Genomic DNA, 21,235 nt, shown 5'->3' on the forward strand with positions numbered 1-21,235 from the left:
CCTCCAAGTACAAGTAGTTGATTTGGGACGTGATCCCAGGTAACAGTTGGGGAGAGAAGAGAGACAGCGAAGAAAAGGAAGTCAACAAGAAGTGTGTTATGGGACAAGTTACCAGCGTGGGCGATAAAATATGTATTTTAATTTTCTGCACTCATTTATCCGATACCTATTTACAGACACACTGAGCCGGACACTGTACCAAGTGCTGGGAAAAATGCAGGGAAACAAGACAGAAAGGTTCCTAGCTCTGACAGCGTGCAGAGGCAGAGGGAACAGATATAAACAAGTAAGCAAATAAATGTAAAAAGCTACTTAGTGATGAGAGCTATTAGGAAATAAAGAGCTGGACGTATCTGGGATGGAGGTTACTTCAGCTATGTGGTCGGGGGAGGCCTGTGTGAGGACGTGGGAGTGAGAGCTGAATGGTGAAAGGGAACAAGCGAGGTGAGAAGCCAGAGCTGACCAGGCAACCTGAGGCAGAAATCAGCTTGGGGTAGTCACGAAACTGACAGCAAGCAGAGCAGCTAGACGGCTGAAGGTGAAGGGAGAGTAAGGAGAACAAGGTGGGGTAGGTGACAGGGGCCAGACCATGCAGGCAGAGACCGTGGCAAGCTTGGCTTTCCGTCTGAATTCCAAGGACAGTCAATGAGGGTTTAGGGTAGAAGCGGGCCATGGTGTGATTTACACCCATACAGGTGCCCATGCATGCTCCCTACGGATTGCAGAAGACAAGAGTGGAGGCCAGGAGACGAGTCAGGACCCTGGAGAAGTCATCCAGAAAGATTACGGGGGGAGCAGGGATGACAGAAGTGAACTATTCCAAAAGTACTGTGGAGGAAAGACTGACTGACTGGGTGTGCTCACAGACTGGCTGTTGGGGTGAAGGAGGAAGGAACCCAGGCCACCCTAGGTTTCGAACAACTAGGTGAGCAGTGCCACCACATTCCCAGCGGTTACTTAAACTTTAGTAGGCACTCAATAAATTTTCACTGAATTAATCAACTGTTCATTTACTCTGATGTAATGAACACTACCAGTCGGGGTCCCAGCAGAAAACAAATGGCACATTCACACAGGGTAATTTGAGAAGAGTTTAATAAATTACCACTTACAAAAATGGGGGCACACAGTCCCCGGGGCTGGTAACAGCGGGGCACCTTACACACCAGGCCTGGGAAATCGCCCTACTTGCCAGACCCCAGAGGAATGCAGGGAGGGCTACCTGATCAGAGCTGTGACCTTAAGCCAGGCCACTGTGACCCCAAAGGAAGGGAGCCAGCGAATCACCACCCTGATCTTGGCCGTCCTTGGCCCTCCGACTTCCCACCAGTGCCTCCCAATCAGAAGTCGGAGGGCAAGGAGCCCACTGATGTAGCCCATGTGGGCCAACTTCCTAGATTCAGAGGGGCAAAAACATGACAGCCAGCACACGAACTCTGAATGAATAAGGACGGACTGCACCTGTAGCTACACTATTTTGCAGGAAAAGGATCCCGGTCAGAAAAACCCAAGTTACCTTATAGATACATCAAGTTCTTCTTTTTCCATTTTTCTTTCGCCCTCCTCTGTGCTGGTCAGTTCCATATCAGCATCCTCCACTGTCTTTTTCTCACCATTTTGGAAGTACTGTTGAAGGGCAGTGTACAGTTTAAACACTTGACTGAAAGAAAGCTTACTGTAGGCCAAGATCATGTGACGCAGAAATAAACCTACAACGTAAGACACAGACAAGGTGAAGGCACTAAAAGAAATCAGGCTACACAAATTTTGATGAATATTTGTTGCAATTCTTCCTTCAAAAGAATCAAAAAGAGACACTTGCGGTAGCTATTCCCTCCATCTAGAATGTTCTTCCCCCATCCTTTATAAATCTGGTTTCTTCTTATTCAGGGCTCAGTCCACCCACCTGCTCTCTATCATCTTTAGCCACCCAATATATTTTCTCGTGGCTGTTATAACTATCTGAAATCATCGTATTTGTTTACTTTTTACCATCTGGCCCCACCCACCAGACTGTAGACTCCATAAAAAGAAGGCCCATGCCTCTCTTGTAAGTCCACATCCTGGCATACAAGAGACCAATAAATAACAGAGGTGGGATAACAAAAACGACCTTGCAAAAACAGCCAGATGGACGGAGCCTGGGTATACAGCTAATACAACAGCATCAAGAAGTTTCATGTACGCCCTCACCTTCTAAACTGTATCACTAACATATTCTTACTTATCTCTCTTCATACAAGTTTAGTTGGTGACTTTGACTTAGAGTTGTGCATTGCAGTCAAGTGACCCCCAGGACTGTGAGAAAGAGCTGAGAAACCCTAAAAACCCCCGGGACCAGGCTAATACCTTGACTATTATAGACAAAACAGAAGATGCTTTTCCACAAGACAGTTATTTAAATATAGATCAAAATGGCAAGGCAATGTAAGCAAACCAAAACATGTCCAACTCCCCCAGTGTTTATTCAGTGTAGCAGAGTAAAGATAGACGTGATTTAGAAAGTCGCTCACTTCAATGAAAACATTCTCTGCTCTCTTTAGAAGAGCTTCATACCTACTACACTCGTTTTGTGAACCTCTGGTTCAGTTCCAGAAAAAGAATCCGAAAGGTCATCAAAAAATTGTTCCATATCCTTCAATTCGCCTTCAGCCATCAGTTTGATCCTGAATGAGAAAATTGAGGTGCATATTTTAGGAAGGCCCTGTGAACACCTTCCCACATTTCATATTCCACAAGAAATCTATTTTAAAAGCAATTCGGAGATTCATATTAAATGACGGCATATAAAACAAACTTGATAATCCAAAATGTCACTCCCATATTCTAAAAAGTATCATCACTGATGTTTTCTTGATCATAGAATTTGTCACAATAACACATCAGCAAGTAAAGATGGAATGCTCAGCAACGTTTAAAAAGAACAAGGTAAATCTATACAGAAAAATAAATTTTGAAGCAGTGTGTTTAATGTTAACCACTTTTCCAAAAAAGTTTAAAGTACTTAGGAAAACAACATAGAGTGATAAAGATATCTTTTTAAAAGAATTGCCACGTGCCCTTTTAACATTTTATCTACTTTGACATCTTTTCATATATATATACAGAAAATGAACTTTACCTGATCTGCACTGAATTTGCCAGCTGAGGACAAGATTCTTCAATTAACTTGTACAGTTTGGACAATGTAATATCTGGGCCCTGGGTAAAGGAGAGATAGGGAGGTTATGGGCAAATTTTAAAGAGGTAAAGAATGATAAACAGCTATAAACATGAATTCACTTATCAATCTCTCTGCTTTAACAATTATTCCAAACACGAAATCTCAAATCAGGAAGGGAAAAATACCTGTCCCTCTAACCCAATGCAGTAATACATGACACTTGCACAGCATTCTCATTTAGTCAGTGGAATGGCTTCAAATGGAGAAAAAGCCTAGGATCTGTAGTCCCAGGATCCACCATTCCTTCCTTCTTAGTGTTGTAATCACCGCAAAGTGATAGCCTCCCTGAGCTCTACATGAGGAAAATGGAGACAATAGTAACCATCTCCCTTGTTTGTGGCAAAGATTAAGTAAGATAGTGCTTTGCAAAGTGGGAAACATTATACAAACACAGGTGCCCTGTTTTTCAAAAACATAATCTCGTTTGATGCTTCCCAAGACCTTGTAAGGCAGGCAGACATGCTACGTGTCCAAGTTCATATAAGGTATCACTAGAGACAAGAATATGCAACCTCAGCTATCAAGAAGACTACTTTAATGGAGATTTAAAACAAAAACTGAATCTTTCTTGGAGAATAAATTGACAGTATACATGCCAATTTTACATGTGGATAACCAGCAATTCCACTTCAAGGGAAGGTATGTTCAGTACGCATTTTTTGAAATGAACAAAAACTGAAAGAACCTATCAGTCCATCAATAGTTAATTTATAATACATTATAAATTTATTTTAATATTAATTAAAATTATGATTCTTTTCTTACTGTGGCATACAATGCAGCTGTTAAAAAGAATGAAGTAGATCTATTCAAGTGTGCTGACATGGAAAGATCTCCCTGACTTGTTCAATGAAAGAAGCAAGCTGTAGAACAGAAGTAGCAATAGTGTAAAAAAAAAAAAAAAAAAAAAAGTTAAGCAAAATTAAAAGGATACACGTATATGAGTATACTTATAATCATATACATCTACCTATCCATAGCTACATACATTCATTCCATCAATTTTAGTATCATTTGAAGTTTGTACAAAGAACTTTTGTGTATTAATTGAGTAGTTAAAAAATTAACTAATTTTTCAAGCCAAATAATAAGGAATTGGGGATCTGGCTGGAACGTTACTAGATGAATTCTATCCACACGTCAATTAAAACTATATAGTACTTAGGCAGGTAAAGAACCAGAAAGAAGAATCCAAAACAGAAAAACATCATGAGCAAGGCAGAAAGGTGTGTGCCTTAAGACACCACTGCTTTGTTCATTTCTCTACTTACCAATTTTTTAGTATTATGACTTTTAGCTGAATGAGAAAAACGAACTTAAAATAATAGTAATGTAGATGGGACTGGAAGCTACAAATTATAGAGGCCCCACTCCTTTTATTTAACTAACTGGGCAAGCCAGTTAAGCTCTGAGTCCTCAAAACCCCTTCTCCCCCCAACAAATATGTGAGGAATAAAAAAAGCCCTTTACGGACTATATTGACTTGTAACAATGCAACTTATGGGTACTAATTTTATTAGATTTACCTCTTCAGATGCCATAATTTGGGGGCCCAGGATCCCACACCTTTGTTTCTGCTGCCACTATTCCTGAACAGACAATTGCTCATCCTTCACTCTCCAGCTTAACCTTCCGCTTCCTGTAAGAAGTCGGCCCCATTCACCACAAAAGGGTGTATTACATTTCACTCTTCCCACGTATTTATTTAGGCACCGTACTAGGTTTCCCGGATACAAGAGTGAACAAAAACAGGACAACACTCTGCTCTCATACGGGAGATAGTCTAGTAGGGGAGAGTTATCAGTCGTGTAATTACAGAAATAAACGGAAAAACGGATATAAGGAAAGGTACATGTCCTATGAAAACACCTTAAAATGCTGCTAACATTGAGCGTTTACTATGTGCCACGCACTGTGAAGTGCTTCCCAAGGATCTTCTAATTTAATCCAGCCATCCCATGGCAATTTCTATTATTGTTCCCATTTTACGGAAACCAGCCATCCAAACAGGCAAGGCAATCTGTCCGAGCTGCACAGCTAGCAGGTGGTAGAGCTACAATCTGAGTCTGCAAAATGAAATAAAACATATGAAATGCTTAGCACACAGTAAGTGTTCAATCGATGTTCACTGTTAGCTTTACATCAGTATCACTACTTATTAAGGTCCTCTAGGATACGGCGCTTGTTTGATTCATCTGTCTTTAACGCGCAGGACTACGTGTAGCCCTATTTTACAAAAGACGGAGGATCTGAGAAAACACCTCTTCTACCAGTCACTCAGCTCATAAATGCGAGAGCCTCATATGAGCCTGAAAAAACCCCCAAAAAGTATGTAAAGCGCCTGGCCCATCTTAAGCACTCATTGTTAGCTGGTGGTATTAACTTTTTCCCCCCCGAGGCCCTCCAGGGTTGAGAGAATTATCTGATGAGCACCCTTGGACCACCCGTGGGTAGGTGTGTGGCACAGAGCAGGTGCTCAGTCAAGGTTTGCTGAAAGAGCGGGAGCCGGCAGGGGCCCCTCACCTGCAGGAGTGGCAGGAGCAGCTGGTTGAGCCTCCGCCGCTCCATGAGGCTGACGGCAGCCTCGCCAGTACGACCCATCTCGTTCAGCAGCACCAGCACCGCGATCTTATAAGGCGTCACCCAGTCCTTGATGCCGAACACGTTGGCGTGCACCACCCCATTGGTCATCATGGGGTTGAAGTAGAGGCTCTCGTGGACGCTGGCCATGGTGCCCCGGGACTAAACCCAGGAGCCCAGGCGCCACTAGCGCCCAAGTTCCCTCCCAGGGCACCCACCCTACGCCTCCGCACGCGGGCGCACAGACTCTCAGGAAACGGGCTTCTTCGCGCTCGCGGCATCACGTTGACCAATCAGAGCAGCCAGATCAAAGCACATGGGAGGGCTATAGCCAATCAGGATGTCCAGGAGGGCTGTGGCGGTGCACGCAAAGACGGTGCACATAAAAACTGAGTCCCTACAGAAACTCTTGCAGAAGAAGAGCAGGTTCCCGGGCGACTTTAACTGGGACCGAGTATAAGTGAGTCGAAGCTTGGGGACCAGGGCCGAACCGCCAAGGGGCCTTATCGTTTGTTCATTTAATTTGAAAACAATTAAAATTGAATTTTAAAAATATTGTGTTTAAAAGCAACGAAATTAAATTTGCACCTTTAAAATTTGTATTTGATTCCTTATGTTAATATTTAAACTCAAAGCTTGGGATTTTCATTTAACTCTTTTAAGACATGAATAAACATTTTTCCTCAGAATTCACAAATGCCATTTGGAAACAGCCAGGTCAGCCTGCAAGTGGCCTTGTATTTCTACGTGAAATAGAAGATAATACCTCCGTGTGGTGAGTCTGTTTCCTTCCTAATACACAACAAAATCCGTCCTCTGGCATTCATAGCCCTCCATAATCAATCCCCAGACAGTATTTTCAATCTGATTTGTCACAATTACCCTTTCATTCATTTGTACCTCTCCCAAGACACTTCTCTATAGCCTGAATTATATGAATGATGATTTGCTTTCTGTACTAGACTATATGACCAGTGAAAAAAACATGTACTGTTTAACTTTGGCCACACACACGCACACACCCACACACACACTGTGTCTAGTGCCTGGGTTTTTTGTTTGTTTGTTTCAATTACTATTTGTTTGATGAATAATGAATGAATAGGTGGTTTTAGTTCACAAAAAAACAGACAAGGAGGCAGATACATACAGACTAAGTGCCAGAAAAGAAGCCATTGATAGCTTGGAATAAAAGAGCTGACCTCCATTTCATGAGAACTCTACATTTTAGACATACAGTTACATATATTTTAGACATACAACTTGGTATATTTTACCACATACAATTCTTATATAACTGTCTTTTATTTGTGAAAGGGGAAACTGGCTTTTTGCAGAAAATTTAATTCTTTGCCTCAGTTAATTTTTGTCTCCCCCCCTTTTGAAGTAGCATACTTATAATTTGAAAAATTATACTTATAATTTCACAGCTCTCTCGCGATCTTTTTGCATAGTGGGTATAGTATAACATAAAGTTTGGCAAAGGATGTTTGTGGAATAAACTTCTAGTCAACCTTAAAATCCTGAAAAGAAAAACACTTTACTGATTGTAAAGAGAAAAGTAATTTTTATAAAATCCTAAGTAACAGTTTTACTCTAAATTGGTAAGGCTTTCAAGTCATTTGCTCATTTATTGAATAAATATGTGCCGAGTTCCTACTATATTTAATGCCCTGTTCTAGGTGCTGGAGATAAAATGGGGTGAACTTCTCGACCAGAAGTTGCAAACTGGTGACCTCTGAACCAAATGTGGCCCATCAGATATGTTTCATTTGCTTTGCATAGTGTTTGCCAATATTTAAAAACTGAGAAATTTTAGCCCCCCAAAGGTCTATATTTCCAGCCGGTTAGCTCAGTTGGTTAGAGCATTGTGCTAATAACACCAAGGTTGCTGGTTCGATCCCCGCATGGGCCACTGTGAACTGTGCCTTCCTTAAAAAATTCACTCCGGTTACGGCCATTCATTATTGTCTCTTAAAAGGCAGCTTGTGTCACCCATTTACCCTGTTTTACCCACTGACCCAGCATTTGGATGGGACACTCCTGTTTTAGATTCTTCCATTTGTATATATCTGATTTTAAGAACATGGCTAAATATTATCAAAATCCTAAAAACATTTTAACTCTTAGGGCTTTACCCCATCATCTCCTTAGAGATTATGTGACTATTTCCATAACACTGTTCAAATCTCACTTATCACATGTATGATCTTATATCAATTACTTCCGTAAGTAACTACCTCCTCTGATGGACTGTGAGTGCCTTATGGGCAAGGACCAGGTATTTGTTTTTCAATCTTTGCAGCCTCAATTCCCGACACAGGCACCTAGCATCTGCTCAATTATTGCCAAGATTTCTTTGAGTCAGCTGTGCTTCAAATCCCTGACATTCACTCCACAAATATCTTTGAGTACCTACTATGTGTCAGGTATTGTGCTAAGTCCTAGTGAATATATAAACTAGTTATTTAACCTCACAGAGGAAAACAGTGGCACAGACACAAGTCAAAAAATCCCTTTGATGAACCAGTTGGTCTCCAAGAGACTAAGAAGTACCTGCTGTTACACACATGTAGTTGCCCTCCCTTACTTTTCACAATGAAATCTTAATGCTCGTCTCCTGTACCATTCACATTTCAAAGCAGTCCTCCAATCCAATAAAATAACCGGTGATTTATTACTTGTAGTGGACTTTGGTTTATTCATTTTGTCATGTCTAGCATGCTCCCCTGTCCTCCCCACAAGTGTGTTGTCTTTAATTTGAACAAAGTTACAGAACATGCCCTCTGAGTAAAGGAATGGGCGTATGGCCTAGCAGAGCCAGTCAGTCAGAGCCTTCTCTGGGATTGCTACGTGGACTTCAGAGAAAGAAGAGTACTCTTTCTCTTGGGGTTGCTAGGCAAGGCTGCCGGTGCCATATTCCTGGCTGCCAGGAAAAGGCTACCTGTAGGAAGAGAGAACAAGGCCAATTTGCAAAGAGAAACAGAATCAAGCAGAATTGAGGGGGGTGGAAAGAGAGAGAAATAGACAGCTCTGGTCCATTGAGTTCTATTTCCACCTTGAGACCATAGATCTTTGCAGCAATTTCTTCAACTGTATCAGCTTTCCTAGCATATAATCCCCCAACCTCAAAAATTAGCAAACATTTGTTGGTTTAGCTTTGGGTGTTTGTTTTGTTCGCTTTTTGCTTTAGCTTGATGAAGGTTTTTGGCTCTTGCAACCAATGTCATCTTTATTAATACATAATTGAAAATACTGAAAGCAATTCGTCCTGCCAGAATAGTTTAGGACCCAGAAAGATCTTCAGGCTCCTTGATTTGTTCCTATACGAGCCTTTATCTCATCTTATGTATTATTTAGTGACTGACCCCTTCCTTCCCGGTCACCAAGTACTCTCCTGCCAATCAGAGAAAAGAGGAGTCAAATATAGTCATGACTGATGAGACAAGAAGAAAGTTGGCCTGGGAATCAGAGCCCCCAGGTTCTAGTCTTGGCCTGGAAACTAGCCAGCTCTGTGAGTCAGGCACCCACTTAATCTTCCCTGGAACTTGGGTCAGATACGTTAACAATGAAAGGTTTGGATTGGATGATGTGTTAAGTCCTCTGCAGTGCTCTACTTCCATGACTCGTGAGTCCTTTTTTAGTTTCATTAAATTTTTCTTTAATTGTGGTAAACAACACATAACATAAAATTGGCCCTTTTAACCACTTGAAGTGCACAGTGCAGTGGCATTACAATGATGTCCAAACTTCACTACTACCTACTACCAGAACGTTACTGTCACCCCAAAAAGAAAACCCATACACATTAGCAATAAGTCCCCATTCTTCATATGATAATAATGCTGTGGGGGCGGGGCCCCAGAGAGTAGTTTCCAGGCTCTCGGCCTCACATAGAAAGGTGTTGGCTCAGGTAGTAAATGGCCAACTGTGATTGCATGGCCATCAGCTGTGGCTAGTTGGCCGTCAGCTGTAACCAGTGAGCCATTGGCCACAATATAACTGCTGTGGCTACGAGGAGGTAGGAGAGGAGAGAGAAGGAATGGGGGCTAGCAAGAAGATGGCGGCTGGGCTGGCAAGTGTGGATGGCGGTTTGCGGACAGTGTGTATCCAGCCTCCAGTGAGAGTATAGTGCCGCCAGAGAGAATAAAGTGGTATGACTCCCCTACCTATGGCTCCGTGGGTGTTCCTTTTTGGCCTCACCATATCCTGCGTTCTTGTATGGGGAGCGGGAGCAGAGACCCCGCAGGCCGTCCCGCACGACAAATGGCGCAGCGAGGGGTCTCCCGCATGACACATGGCGTAGTCGGCAGGATATGGTGCCGGCCAAAGCTCTCCAAAGGACGGTGGAGCAGTTTGTGCGTGTGAACACCCAGTCTGAGGAAGACCAGGAGGAGCAGCTGCCGGAGAGCTGGACCCCCGTGGAGGGGTGGGAGGACGTGGACGGTTCTCCCACCAGCACAGGAAAAGCCATGCAGCTGCTGGAGAGATGGAGCCCCGTGGAGAGGTGGAAAGATGTGGACGGTTCTCCCACCAGCACAGGAAAAGCCATGCAGCTGCTGGAGAGATGGAGCCCCGTGGAGAGGTGGAAAGACGTGGACGGTTCCCCAACCAGCACAGGCCGGAGAAAGCGAAGGTCGTTGCAGCCCTGTGGGCCGGGAGGTTCCTGCTTGGGCAGCCCGGATGCAGGACTTGTAGTCCCAGGAGGTAACGCTTGCTGAGTCCTCCGTGGGAGATGAGGGTGAGGTCAAGGTCGTCCCTCACCCCCAGGACAGCCCTGGTGAATGACTATGGACTATGGGGAATTGCCTTCCATCCCTAATTTAATGGACCGCTTGACTGTTTGTTTGGGAACTGTTGTTAGTGGAACTGGGGGATATTTGCTTTTGTCTCTTGACTGGCCGCCATTGAGAATATGTAAGCACCTTGATTGTGAGTCGCTGTTGTTCCAGCAGGGTACCCTGAGAGGCACAGAGAGAGTGGCAGTGCCCTGAGAGCCCTGGCTGAGTCCAGGAAGTCTGGCTGAGCCCTGAAGGTACCCTGGCTGTGCCCAGGAAGTCGGGCTGTTCCCAGAGAGAGTGGCAGTGCCCTGAGAGCCCTGGCTGTGTCCAGGAAGTTTGGCTGAGCCCTGAAGGTACCCTGGCTGTGCCCAGGAAGTCGGGCTGTTCCCAGAGAGAGTGGCAGTGCCCTGAAAGCCCTGGCTGTGTCCAGGAAGTGTGGCTGTTCCCAGAGAAAGTGGCAGTGCCCTGAGAAATCCTAGCTGTGCCCGGGGAAACAGGTGGTACCCTAAGAAGTCCAGGAAGTCTGGCTGTGCCCAGGAGTACTGGTGGTGCCCTGAGAAACCCTGGCTGTGTCCGGGAAGACAGGTGGTACCCTAAGAAGTCCAGGAAGTCTGGCTGTGCCCAGGAGTACTGGTGGTGCCCTGAGAAACCCTGGCTGTGTCCGGGAAGACTAGTGGTACCCTAAGAAGTCCAGGAAGTCTGGCTGTGCCCAGGAGTACTGGTGGTGCCCTGAGAAACCCTGGCTGTGTCCGGGAAGACAGGTGGTACCCTAAGAAGTCCAGGAAGTCTGGCTGTGCCCAGGAGTACTGGTGGTGCCCTGAGAAACCCTGGCTGTGTCCGGGAAGACAGGTGGTACCCTAAGAAGTCCAGGAAGTCTGGCAGTGCCCAGGAGTACTGGCGGTGCCCTGAGAAACCCTGGCTGTGTCCGGGAAGACAGGTGGTACCCTAAGAAGTCCAGGAAGTCTGGCTGTGCCCAGGAGTACTGGTGGTGCCCTGAGAAACCCTGGCTGTGTCCGGGAAGACAGGTGGTACCCTAAGAAGTCCAGGAAGTCTGGCCGTGCCCAGAAGCACTGGTGGTGCCCTGAGAAGCCCTGGCTGTGCCCAGAGAGCCTGGCTGTGTCCAGGATATTGCATTCACCCCCAGGCTCCTCGCACAGGTCCCCTCGCGGAAGACGCTTGTCGCGTAGATTGTGAGGCGAGAGCCTGTAGGGGTGGAGTGTGGGGGCGGAGCCCCAGAAAGTAGTTTCCAGGCTCTCGGCCTCACATAGACAGGTGCTGGCTCAGGTAGTAAATGGCCAACTGTGATTGCATGGCCATCAGCTGTGGCTAGTTGGCCGTCAGCTGTAACCGGTGAGCCACTGGCCACTAATATAACTGCTGTGGCTACGCTAGCAGGAAATGGGGGCTAGCAAGAAGATGGTGGCTGGGCTGGCAAGTGTGGATGGCGGTTTGCGGACAGTGTGTATCCAGCCTCCAGTGAGAGTATAGTGCCGCCAGAGAGAATAAAGTGGTATGACTCCCCTACCTATGGCTCCGTGGGTGTTCCTTTTTGGCCTCACCATATCCTGCGTTCTTGTATGGGGAGCGGGAGCAGAGACCCCGCAGGCCTCCCTGCACGACAAATGGCGCAGCGAGCAGGGTCTCCCGCATGACAAATGCACAGTATTGGTTTGGAGGACACTGGCCGTTTCAACTACTACTGGACGGAATGTAAGTTGGTAGAACCCTTATAAGGGTCCAGGCAGGAAAGAGAAGCCACTTTAGATGTTTCGAACAGAGGGAAACTAATACAGAGAATTGGCTCCACAGGTGATGAAAGGTCTGAGAGGCCAACCAGGAGGTAGAGATTAGCAATTACAAGAGGATGCCACCACTCCCAGGACAGAAGGAACAAAAAAGAGGCGGTTACCAGAGCCCAGAAGCTGAGGCCGCTGGGTGGGAGCTGGAGCTGCAGGCAAATTCAGCCACTGCGGGAGGCTGTTGGCCTGACGTAGAGAGAAAGGCTAAAAATGCCACGGCTTCTCCCTTTCTCCCACCCTCCAAGCTCCCTCCAGAGTCTCTTATTAGTTCAACCCAGCCAGTTGACTCGGGTGCTGGGAAACGAAGCCCGCAAATATCACCACTATCTAATTCCAGAACATTTTAATGACCCCCAAAAGGAACCCCATCCCCAGAAGCAGTCACTCCCCATTCCTCCTCCCCCCAAACCTGGCAACTACTAATCTTTCTGTCTATCGATTTGCATATTCCGGACACTTTATGTAAATGAAATCATGCAATAGGTGACGTTTTGTGTCGGTTTCTTTCATTTCGCATGTTTCTGAGGCTCACCCACATTGTAGTGTGTGTCAGTGCTTCATTTCTTTTTACAGCTGAATATTTCATTGTACTGACAGACTACGTTTTTGTTTATTCATCTGTCAATGGACATTTGGGTTGTTTCTACCTTTTGGCTACTGTGACTCATGCTCCTGTGAACATTCATACATATATTTTTTTGTAAACATGCTTTCAGTGCTCTTGGGTATGTACCTAGGAGTGGAATTTCTGGGTCACATGGTAACTCTGTGTTTAACTTTTTGAGGAGCTGCCAGACTCTTTTCCACAGTGGCTGCACCATTTCACATTTCCATCAGCAGTGAATGAAGGCGGCCTCTACATTTCAATGAGGATCAGGAACCCAGCTTGCTATCAGGAATCGTGATTAGCAATGCCATGATTATGCAAGAACTGAATAATTATCCAAGACGTTTATTGTGAGAAGTGGATGACTATACTTATGGTTTTCCGAATCTCTGAACACTGTACACCGTAAGGAGAATTGTGCCAAGTAGAACCAATTTTCCCCATTGCTCATCAGACAGTAGCTCACCAGCAGCAAAGTGCTGACACCTCATCTGCCTGCAGCTCCCATGACAGATGAGAAAGCCAGCAGTGTCACAGAATGCGTGCTTTACCTGCTGATCAGATCCAAAACTTGGGGAAATGACAAATCCTGACCATGGTTGTTGTGCAATTCTGAGACATTGTGTTAGAGGAAATAGATAATCGCTCTGATGGCTCTGAACAAGGGAAATAGAATGTGTGAGCCAGGTCTCCTGTGTGCATGCATAAACAGTCTCTTTTGATACTCCAAGAAAAATCCAGCTGAGAGGGAAGAAAATATCTTCTATTGAATAAAATGAGCCCGACTCTGAAAGAGTCATGCAGCGTTTCAGGGCTCAATCAATACAGAAAGTTCTGGGTAATTAACTGAGCTGCTGGGGAAACTCGATCTCTGGCCTGACAAGCGTCACTAAGTATTTCCAGACCCAAGGTAACATTCCAGCTTCTCAAAGATCACGAACTGACTTGACCTCACTCCCAGGGGAAAGAAACTCTTGGTATTATCTCTGGACCTCCTTTTTCATCCAAAGTAGATGTCACCATCTGCAGCTAGAAGGATCAATGAACCAATTAATTGGTGCTGAGTTTACATTTCTATTGTCAACTGTCATCATTTGTTTTCTTGATCCCATTTGGTATATCTCTTAGTGCTGGTAAGCGAAAGATAACGTTATCTTACATTACGTAATTTTTCACAAGTATATAAGTACATTTGATACCCACCGTCTTCATTTCTTTGTGGACACCCTGACTCACTCTCCATACCTGACTCAATGGCAGTTTCCAGTAGAAGTGGCTGCTTTCAATAATAGAAGCAGAAACTACATGTGCTCATTGCTTTTCTTTCTTGGAGGGAGGTTAATTCCTTAGTTTGTAAAAATTGCATACATTTCAGTTTGCAAGAGTTTCTGGACCTGTGATGTTTGGTGAACATCTAGTGCCAAATAGCGGTGATGTATAGTTCTCTACTGCAGCATGAATGCTGTGTAGCAACTACAAAATCTCGAAGGTATAACAAGAAGCATGTTTGCTCACACAACAGGGTGGGAGGCTGATCTTGTTGGGGGGTCGATCACAAATCTGAGGTCTGGCTGACTGGATGATTTAGAATGGACGTAATTGGGGACAACTGGAGTGGCTCTCTCTGTGTCTCTCCTCTAGCAGGCTACCCAGAAGAATGGGGTAAGAGTGGATTAAGATAGAAAGTAGAAACAAATGTGTCCTAGAGTCCTGAGCTCAGCGGTGGCACACACTGGTATTTCTGCCGCATTCTATTTACTACAGCATATGGCCCGCCCAGATTCAATGTAGGGAAATAGGTTCTGCCTCTATAACAAAAGGAGCTGCAAAGTCACATGGCAACAAGTGTGGATACAGGAAAAGGTAAAGAATCAGGGCCCACACTGCAATCTACTAGAGGCAGTCAGTCCATTCTCATCCCCTGTGTACTCCATTCTTAAACCTCAGTGTATTTAGGCAAAGGGAAGGTTGGGTCCAAGAGGAATAGAGATGACCGATTTTTGTGTGTTTAATATCACCAAACAATTACATACATAGAAGTACGGCTGGGCTGTCTTAGGTTGCTCAGGCTGCCATAACAAAATACCATATGCTGCGTGGCTTAAACAGCAGTGATTTATTTCCTCACAGTTCTGGAGGCTGGGAAGTCCAAGGTCAAGGTGCAGGCCAATTCAGTCTCTGGTAAGAGCTCCCCTCTTGGCTTATAGATGGCCACCTTCTCACTGTGTCCTCATATGTCAGAAAGAGAGACAGAGAACTCTCTGGTGTCTCTTCTTAATAAGGACATTTATCCCATCGTGAGGGCCCCACCCTCACGACCTCAGCTAAATCTAATCACCTCCCAAAGGCCCAGCTACAAATACCATCACACTGGGGGCTAGGGCTTCAACACGTGAAGGGGGGGCACAATTTACTCCATAGTATGAACTAAATTTAATATTTTTAGATTTAGGATCTTTATTCCTTTTTAATTCCGTCCCCCAAATATATCTCTCACTTTATATCGGGACCAGCTATGAATAAAACTTCCTAATATTAGAAATCAAAGTCAGAACTTAATTTTGAAGTCTCAGAGATGGATCAGAACAAATTGGAATCATATCCACAGCATTCTTATTTAAACTTTTAAAACATATAACATATACTTTACTAAAACCACACTTGGTCTAAAGCAGGGGTGTCCAAACTGCAGCCCTCGGGCCCACTGCGGCCCATAATCCATTGTTAATTGGCCCATAGCAAATTCCAAAAATATATTTAGTTTACTTAAATAAACCAGGTGAGGCAATACATACTTCACCTCAAGTGAGTGGCCCAGCTGTTTGTGTATTTTACCGCATATGGCCCTTGGTGAAAAACATTGAAAAAAGTTTGGACACCCCTGCTCTAAAGCTTGAAATATTGATCAACCAGTCTTTGTCAAGCCAGATTTGTTGGAAATTCAGTGTTTTCATGCTTCCCAACCAAAGCTTTGAAGGTCATGGTCATCTTTCCCATAAGTTGCCGGAGCCTCTGAGCATTATTCATTCCATCTTAAAAACTGTGTGATTCTTTCATTCTTTATTTTCAGGCTCTTAATGGCCTTGAACCACAAAAGCAATTAAGTTGCTAGAGCACTTCTCCAAAATCCTGTTCACGTTAAGTTTTTTGAACAGGTATTTTATTCATTGTATGTATAGGAGAGAAAGGAAGGAAGGAAATTCAAGATCTTAATTTGTGTTGATTAATGCATAAAAGAACAGACATTTTTAAGATGAAAGAAACATTTGGCAGTTCCTCAAAAAGCTAAACACAGAGTTACCACATGGCACAGCAATTTCACTTTCTACCTCTATGGTTTTACCTGTTCTGGATATTCCATATCCAGATGAAAATGTTCTGGAATTAGATAATGGTGATTGTTACCCTACATTGTGAATGTATTAAATGCCACCGAACTGTACAATTTAAATGGTTAAGATGGTACATTTTATGTTATGTGACTTTTCCCACAATAAAATATATGGACATCAGTATTTTTTTTTTAATTAAAGTTTATTGGCATGACAATTGTTAGTAAAGTTACATAGATTTCATTCAGGTGTACAATTCTGTATTACATCATCTATAAATCCCACTGTGTGTTCACCACCCAGAGTCAGTTCTCCTTCCATCACCATATATTTGATTATATTTTCTAATAAAAGCTACTTGCTGGTGATCTCAAAATTAATTTGAAGCCTATAGGATGAGGAAACTGAGGCCTCAAGGTCACTGGACTATTTGGTGGCAGAATAGGGCCCAGATTCCTTATTTCCTAATCCCTGCCCTTCCTGCTCTCAACCAATGGGGCAAAAACCAATTTTAAACACAGCATTATACTGGATGGCAAGAAACCAGAGGTCAAGATCTACACCTCAATGCCTGCAATCTACTTTGGGAAACAAAATTGTCACCTGAGTACAAATGAGGTATCTGCAAATGCAAAATCCTATGTACATACAAATGGAGTACAGTTAAACATCATTAAGCAAGAGTCTATGGATCTTGAATTTATTGGAAAGTCAGCTCTGAGGAGTCTTCTCTTACTGCATGGGAAGTAATTCTAAGTAAATGAACCACACACACCAGTCCACAGTAGGCACCGCCTAACCTATTTGAAATACAGCGTTTCTGCCCTTCTGAAGTATCTGTAGTGAGCCTGCTACTTTAAGATCATGGTTAGAGGTGTGCGCCCTGTAATCAGACTGCCTGGGTTTGAACCCGGCCCCAGCACTTACTATCATGGGACTTTGGGCAAGTTACTTAATCCTCTGTGCCTCAATTATCTTGTCTCTAAAATGGGAATAAAAATAGTACAAACCTGAGGGGTTATTATAAGCATTGAATAAGAGGATAGATGTATTCCTCAGAATAGTGCCTGGGACTTAGTAAATCACAATAAATGTTAGCTGTTATTATTATTACATTTAAAAAACTAATAAGTTGCGTGATTTTTTACCTACTCCAAGTCAGTCACTAGCTTTCTTATTACCTCTAAACTGAAAAATATAATAGCAGTCTCTCCTACTTCTGAGGCTGAGGATCAAAATAAATAATAAAGGCAAAGTATTTTGAAAATGATAAAGCTCTATACAAACATAAACTTGTTATTGAATGCAGGGGAAATCAGATTTATCTATTCATAAAATCAAATTTCCAAGAATTTCAATTTCCCTAAATTTTGTTTGGCTTATTCAGTTATTGCATATACTTGAATGTGCTAAAATCACGTCGTTTTCAAAATTATCATAATTCAGACTTTTCATGAATTTAGAGAGGCATTTTCTCAATGGATGCATATTTTTGCAATTTTACATAAAAAAATACTAGTGTGGATTTATGCTCTTGTAGGAATTTGAACAAGGAGATTTCTAACGTCTCTTCCAACCTCATGCTGATGGAATCCAGACAGAAAAGGCCTCAGGTGTAGGCAGAGTCAGGTGAATTTGATCAGGGAAAAGATTTTAAGTCCAATAAAGAGTTATAATTTGGGAAGAAGGGGAAAGCATGAGAGGGCAAGTATACAAGACTACAAAGATAGTTGTTGGATGAGAAAGAAAAAGACAATCTAGAAGGAAATGGTGTTCACAGCAGTTATCTTCTAGGTTAGAAGATTTGGGAATAGTATCAGTCTTCTTACATGTTGCATTCGTCCACCCTGGCTGCCATAGCCTCAGTGGCTTAAACAACAGAAATTTATTTTCTCACAGTTCTGGACACTGGCAAGTCCAAGATCAAGGTGACAGCTGATGCAGTCTCTGGTGACAGCACTCTTCCTGGCTGGCAGATAGCTGCTTTCTTGTTGTGTCCTCACTGGACAGACAGAGGGGTGAGGGGACCTCTCTTCCTCTTAGAAGTCCACCAACCATATAGGATTTGGGCCTCACCATTATGACCTCATTTAACCTTCATTACCTCCTAAAAGCCTTATCCCAAATACAGCCACACTAGGGGTTAGGACGTCAACACATAAATTTTGGGGGACACATTCAGTCCATGTGTGTTTGCATTTTCCACATTTCTACAAACAGCATGCATAATTTGTCTTTAAAAGACAGAAATGGAAGGAAAGGGTGACCTCCTAGAAGATGCCCCAACAGAGTTAGTGATGATCAAGATTACTCCCCAAATCAAGCCTGCCAACATTTTTGATAACACCCCTTTGCCTAACTTAGAAACTACTCATTACTCAGCCAGGCATTTGAAGCCATTTCCAAGGTAATTTTCAGAGTGGCTTAAAATGTGTGGGTTTGTTGGTTTCTTTTTTGTTTCCTTCTCAATCTAAGTGTTGGAGTTCTGGCTTCCAGCTTTGGAACTTTAAGTTCACACCCAGAAATAAAAGCGTCAAGAACACACTACAGTAGCTCTGTTCTTTGGGTGTCACCACAATATATCTACATTAAGTCCTCACTTAGTACCGTTGATAGGTTCTTGGAACTTCAGAGAAAAGACATATAACAAACCACTATTTCCATAGGCTAACTGATATAAACAAGAGTTAAGTCCCTATGGCACCTCAGCAATGTTATAATGAAAGGAAGTTGAAGGACACACTATCATTCAAGGACCTGCTGTGGTTGAAAAGAAACCTCAGTAACTTTTCAGGGAAGGATGTGTCTATTTAACAATCTTTACATAGGGTAGGAAATTCCCAGCCATGTGGTTGGGTGGGGGTGGTCCCACTTTCAGCCAATGGATGGCTCTCATTCCTCAGCCAGTGATTGGTTCAGTGATAGGCACATGACCCAAGTTAGGCCAATCAGATTGTTTCTGGATATTTGGTTAAACCATTTCCCACTGAACAGACAGGAGAAAGGAGGCGCTTTAGAGCAGGAAGCTGCTGTCTAGAAATTTCAGTGGGAAAACTGGCTTGAAAATGGAGCCCATATGGAGAACGTGAAGCTGAGAAATGGTGAGAAATAGATGTGCCTTGGTCCCAGTGTGAGAGCACTAGATTTAGATTGGCCTAAAGAAGTCTTGTTAAATTGGCCTGTTTAGTCGAGTTAGTACCTTCTGCCCTCTGTTTTGGATCAAGCATATTTGGATCAGTTACTTGTGACTAAAGAATCCTGATTCAGGAGGAAAGACTATAAAAGCCAAAACAGCCAAAGAATTTAATCATAATTAATTAAAAATACACTAGATCATAAGTAATTTAAAATCAAGCATGACTGTTTTGTACATTGGTCATGTTCGTATTTCTTCAATTGTGGCTCATTGAACAAAATGCTGTATCTCAAATAATATAACATTCCTCTCTTACATCTAGCCTTCTTCCCTGTGAAGTAGTATTTGTCCTACTTCACAAGAAACTATTTTTTCAGGTGTCAAATGTTGAAAGAATTAACTCTTCAAATAAAAGAAGCCATTCTAAATCAAAAGTTACCTTGAATTAGAAGAGATAAGAATCAAATAGAATTAAGTCAGTTGAAACAAAAAAATCTTTCATGCAAGGTCAAAAGAGCTCTGTTTTGGAAATCTTTCCAATAGTGATCAAAAGAAAAGGTTATTTTATTTTAGCAAAGACAGCCAAATGTGTGTTTGGGAATATCATTTGAAATCATGATTGATACAAAATTACTACAAGCATAATGACCCTAGAAGGGATAAGGATGGACAAAAGGTTGACATTTTAAGGAACAATTATGAGGCACACAGATATTTTTATATAATTGTAAATGAATGTAGTGGTGGTGAAGAGAGAAAAGTACTAAGCTTTTTATCTTACATAGCCTGAAATTGGAAATTCTCAAGACAACTCTCTTTATCTCAACCATCTGAATATCTCCATCTCTGAATGTTTACCTTGTTCATTTATGAGTTGACTTAATGTTTGTATTCCATTGTGTCTGTCCAATTGGCCTGTAAATGTGAATGAGCGCCAGCCTGTCTGCCTTGGATTGTAAACTGTTAGAAGATGCAAGGTTTAGCTAATTCTCTCTGTGAATCATTTAGCATGGCATAGCACCACACACTATTAGAGATTTCATAAATGTGTTTATTATGACCTTTGGAAGGAGGCTTAGTCCCATTTATTGCCTTCTTAATCCTGCCAGCACTTCTCAAGAGGGTGGGGAAAGTTGATTTGATCTACTTTTCATATATTGTTAGCCTGGAAGAATATGCTGAATGTGATAACTGAAGCCTATCAGTGATGTCTATTGGTGAATGTCCGTGGTATAAAAAAAAACATATTTGGTCTTTGTCCCCCGATTCCTGGCACAGAGCCCCTAAAACCCCTGGAATTTCCTGAATGGTGGTAGTGTATTTTGTTGTTCATAAAGAGCCCCTTTTACACACACCTGAGTTACGGTAATGAGGTGACATAGGGTGACTTAGGATGGAGCTGGTCACCAGAAAGACCAAGTGATTAGAGGGTTGGAATTTGAAGCACCACCCACCAACCTCTGGGAAGGTGGGTGGGGCTGGAGATTAAGTTCTATAAAATTTCTTGAACAAGACTTGATGGGATTCTGGGTTGGTGAAGACATGCCAGGAGGGCGGCGTCCCTCAGTTCCATGGACACAGATGCTCCCGCACTCAGGACTTTTCCAGGCCTCACCCTGTGTACCTCTTCATCTGATGTTCATCTGTAGCCTTTGTTATTTCCTTTCTAATAAACTGGTAAATGTAGTCAATGTTTCCCTGAGCTTTTGAGCCATTCTGGCAAATTATTAGACCAGAGGAGGGGATCGTGGGAACTCCAGTTTATAGGCAGTTGGTC

General features: G+C 43.2%; 1 protein-coding gene across 3 annotated transcripts in view; it reads right to left on the reverse strand.

Annotated features, from left to right (window-relative positions):
* ANAPC5 (anaphase promoting complex subunit 5) overlaps window positions 1-6,055 on the reverse strand; it is a 33,266-nt gene extending 27,211 nt beyond the window's left edge. The window contains exons 1-5 of one of the 3 annotated variants that reach the window (XM_074321742.2): window positions 5,747-6,041; window positions 3,989-4,086; window positions 3,122-3,201; window positions 2,557-2,666; window positions 1,517-1,709 (exon numbers count right to left, since the gene is read on the reverse strand). In XM_074321742.2, coding sequence (XP_074177843.1) covers window positions 1,517-1,709; window positions 2,557-2,666; window positions 3,122-3,201; window positions 3,989-4,048 — 443 coding nt within the window. In that variant the 5' untranslated portion in view covers window positions 4,049-4,086; window positions 5,747-6,041. Of the gene's footprint in view, window positions 1-1,516; window positions 1,710-2,556; window positions 2,667-3,121; window positions 3,202-3,988; window positions 4,087-5,746 lie in introns of those variants that run through there. The other 2 variants (XM_019734087.3, XM_088801029.1) reach the window with 2 other exon arrangements.
* Between the last annotated feature and the right edge of the window lie 15,180 nt (window positions 6,056-21,235).

Source organism: Rhinolophus sinicus, chromosome 9, assembly GCF_057876585.1.
Source record: "Rhinolophus sinicus isolate RSI-liver-muscle chromosome 9, RSI-T2T, whole genome shotgun sequence".
NCBI lineage: Eukaryota > Metazoa > Chordata > Mammalia > Chiroptera > Rhinolophidae > Rhinolophus > Rhinolophus sinicus.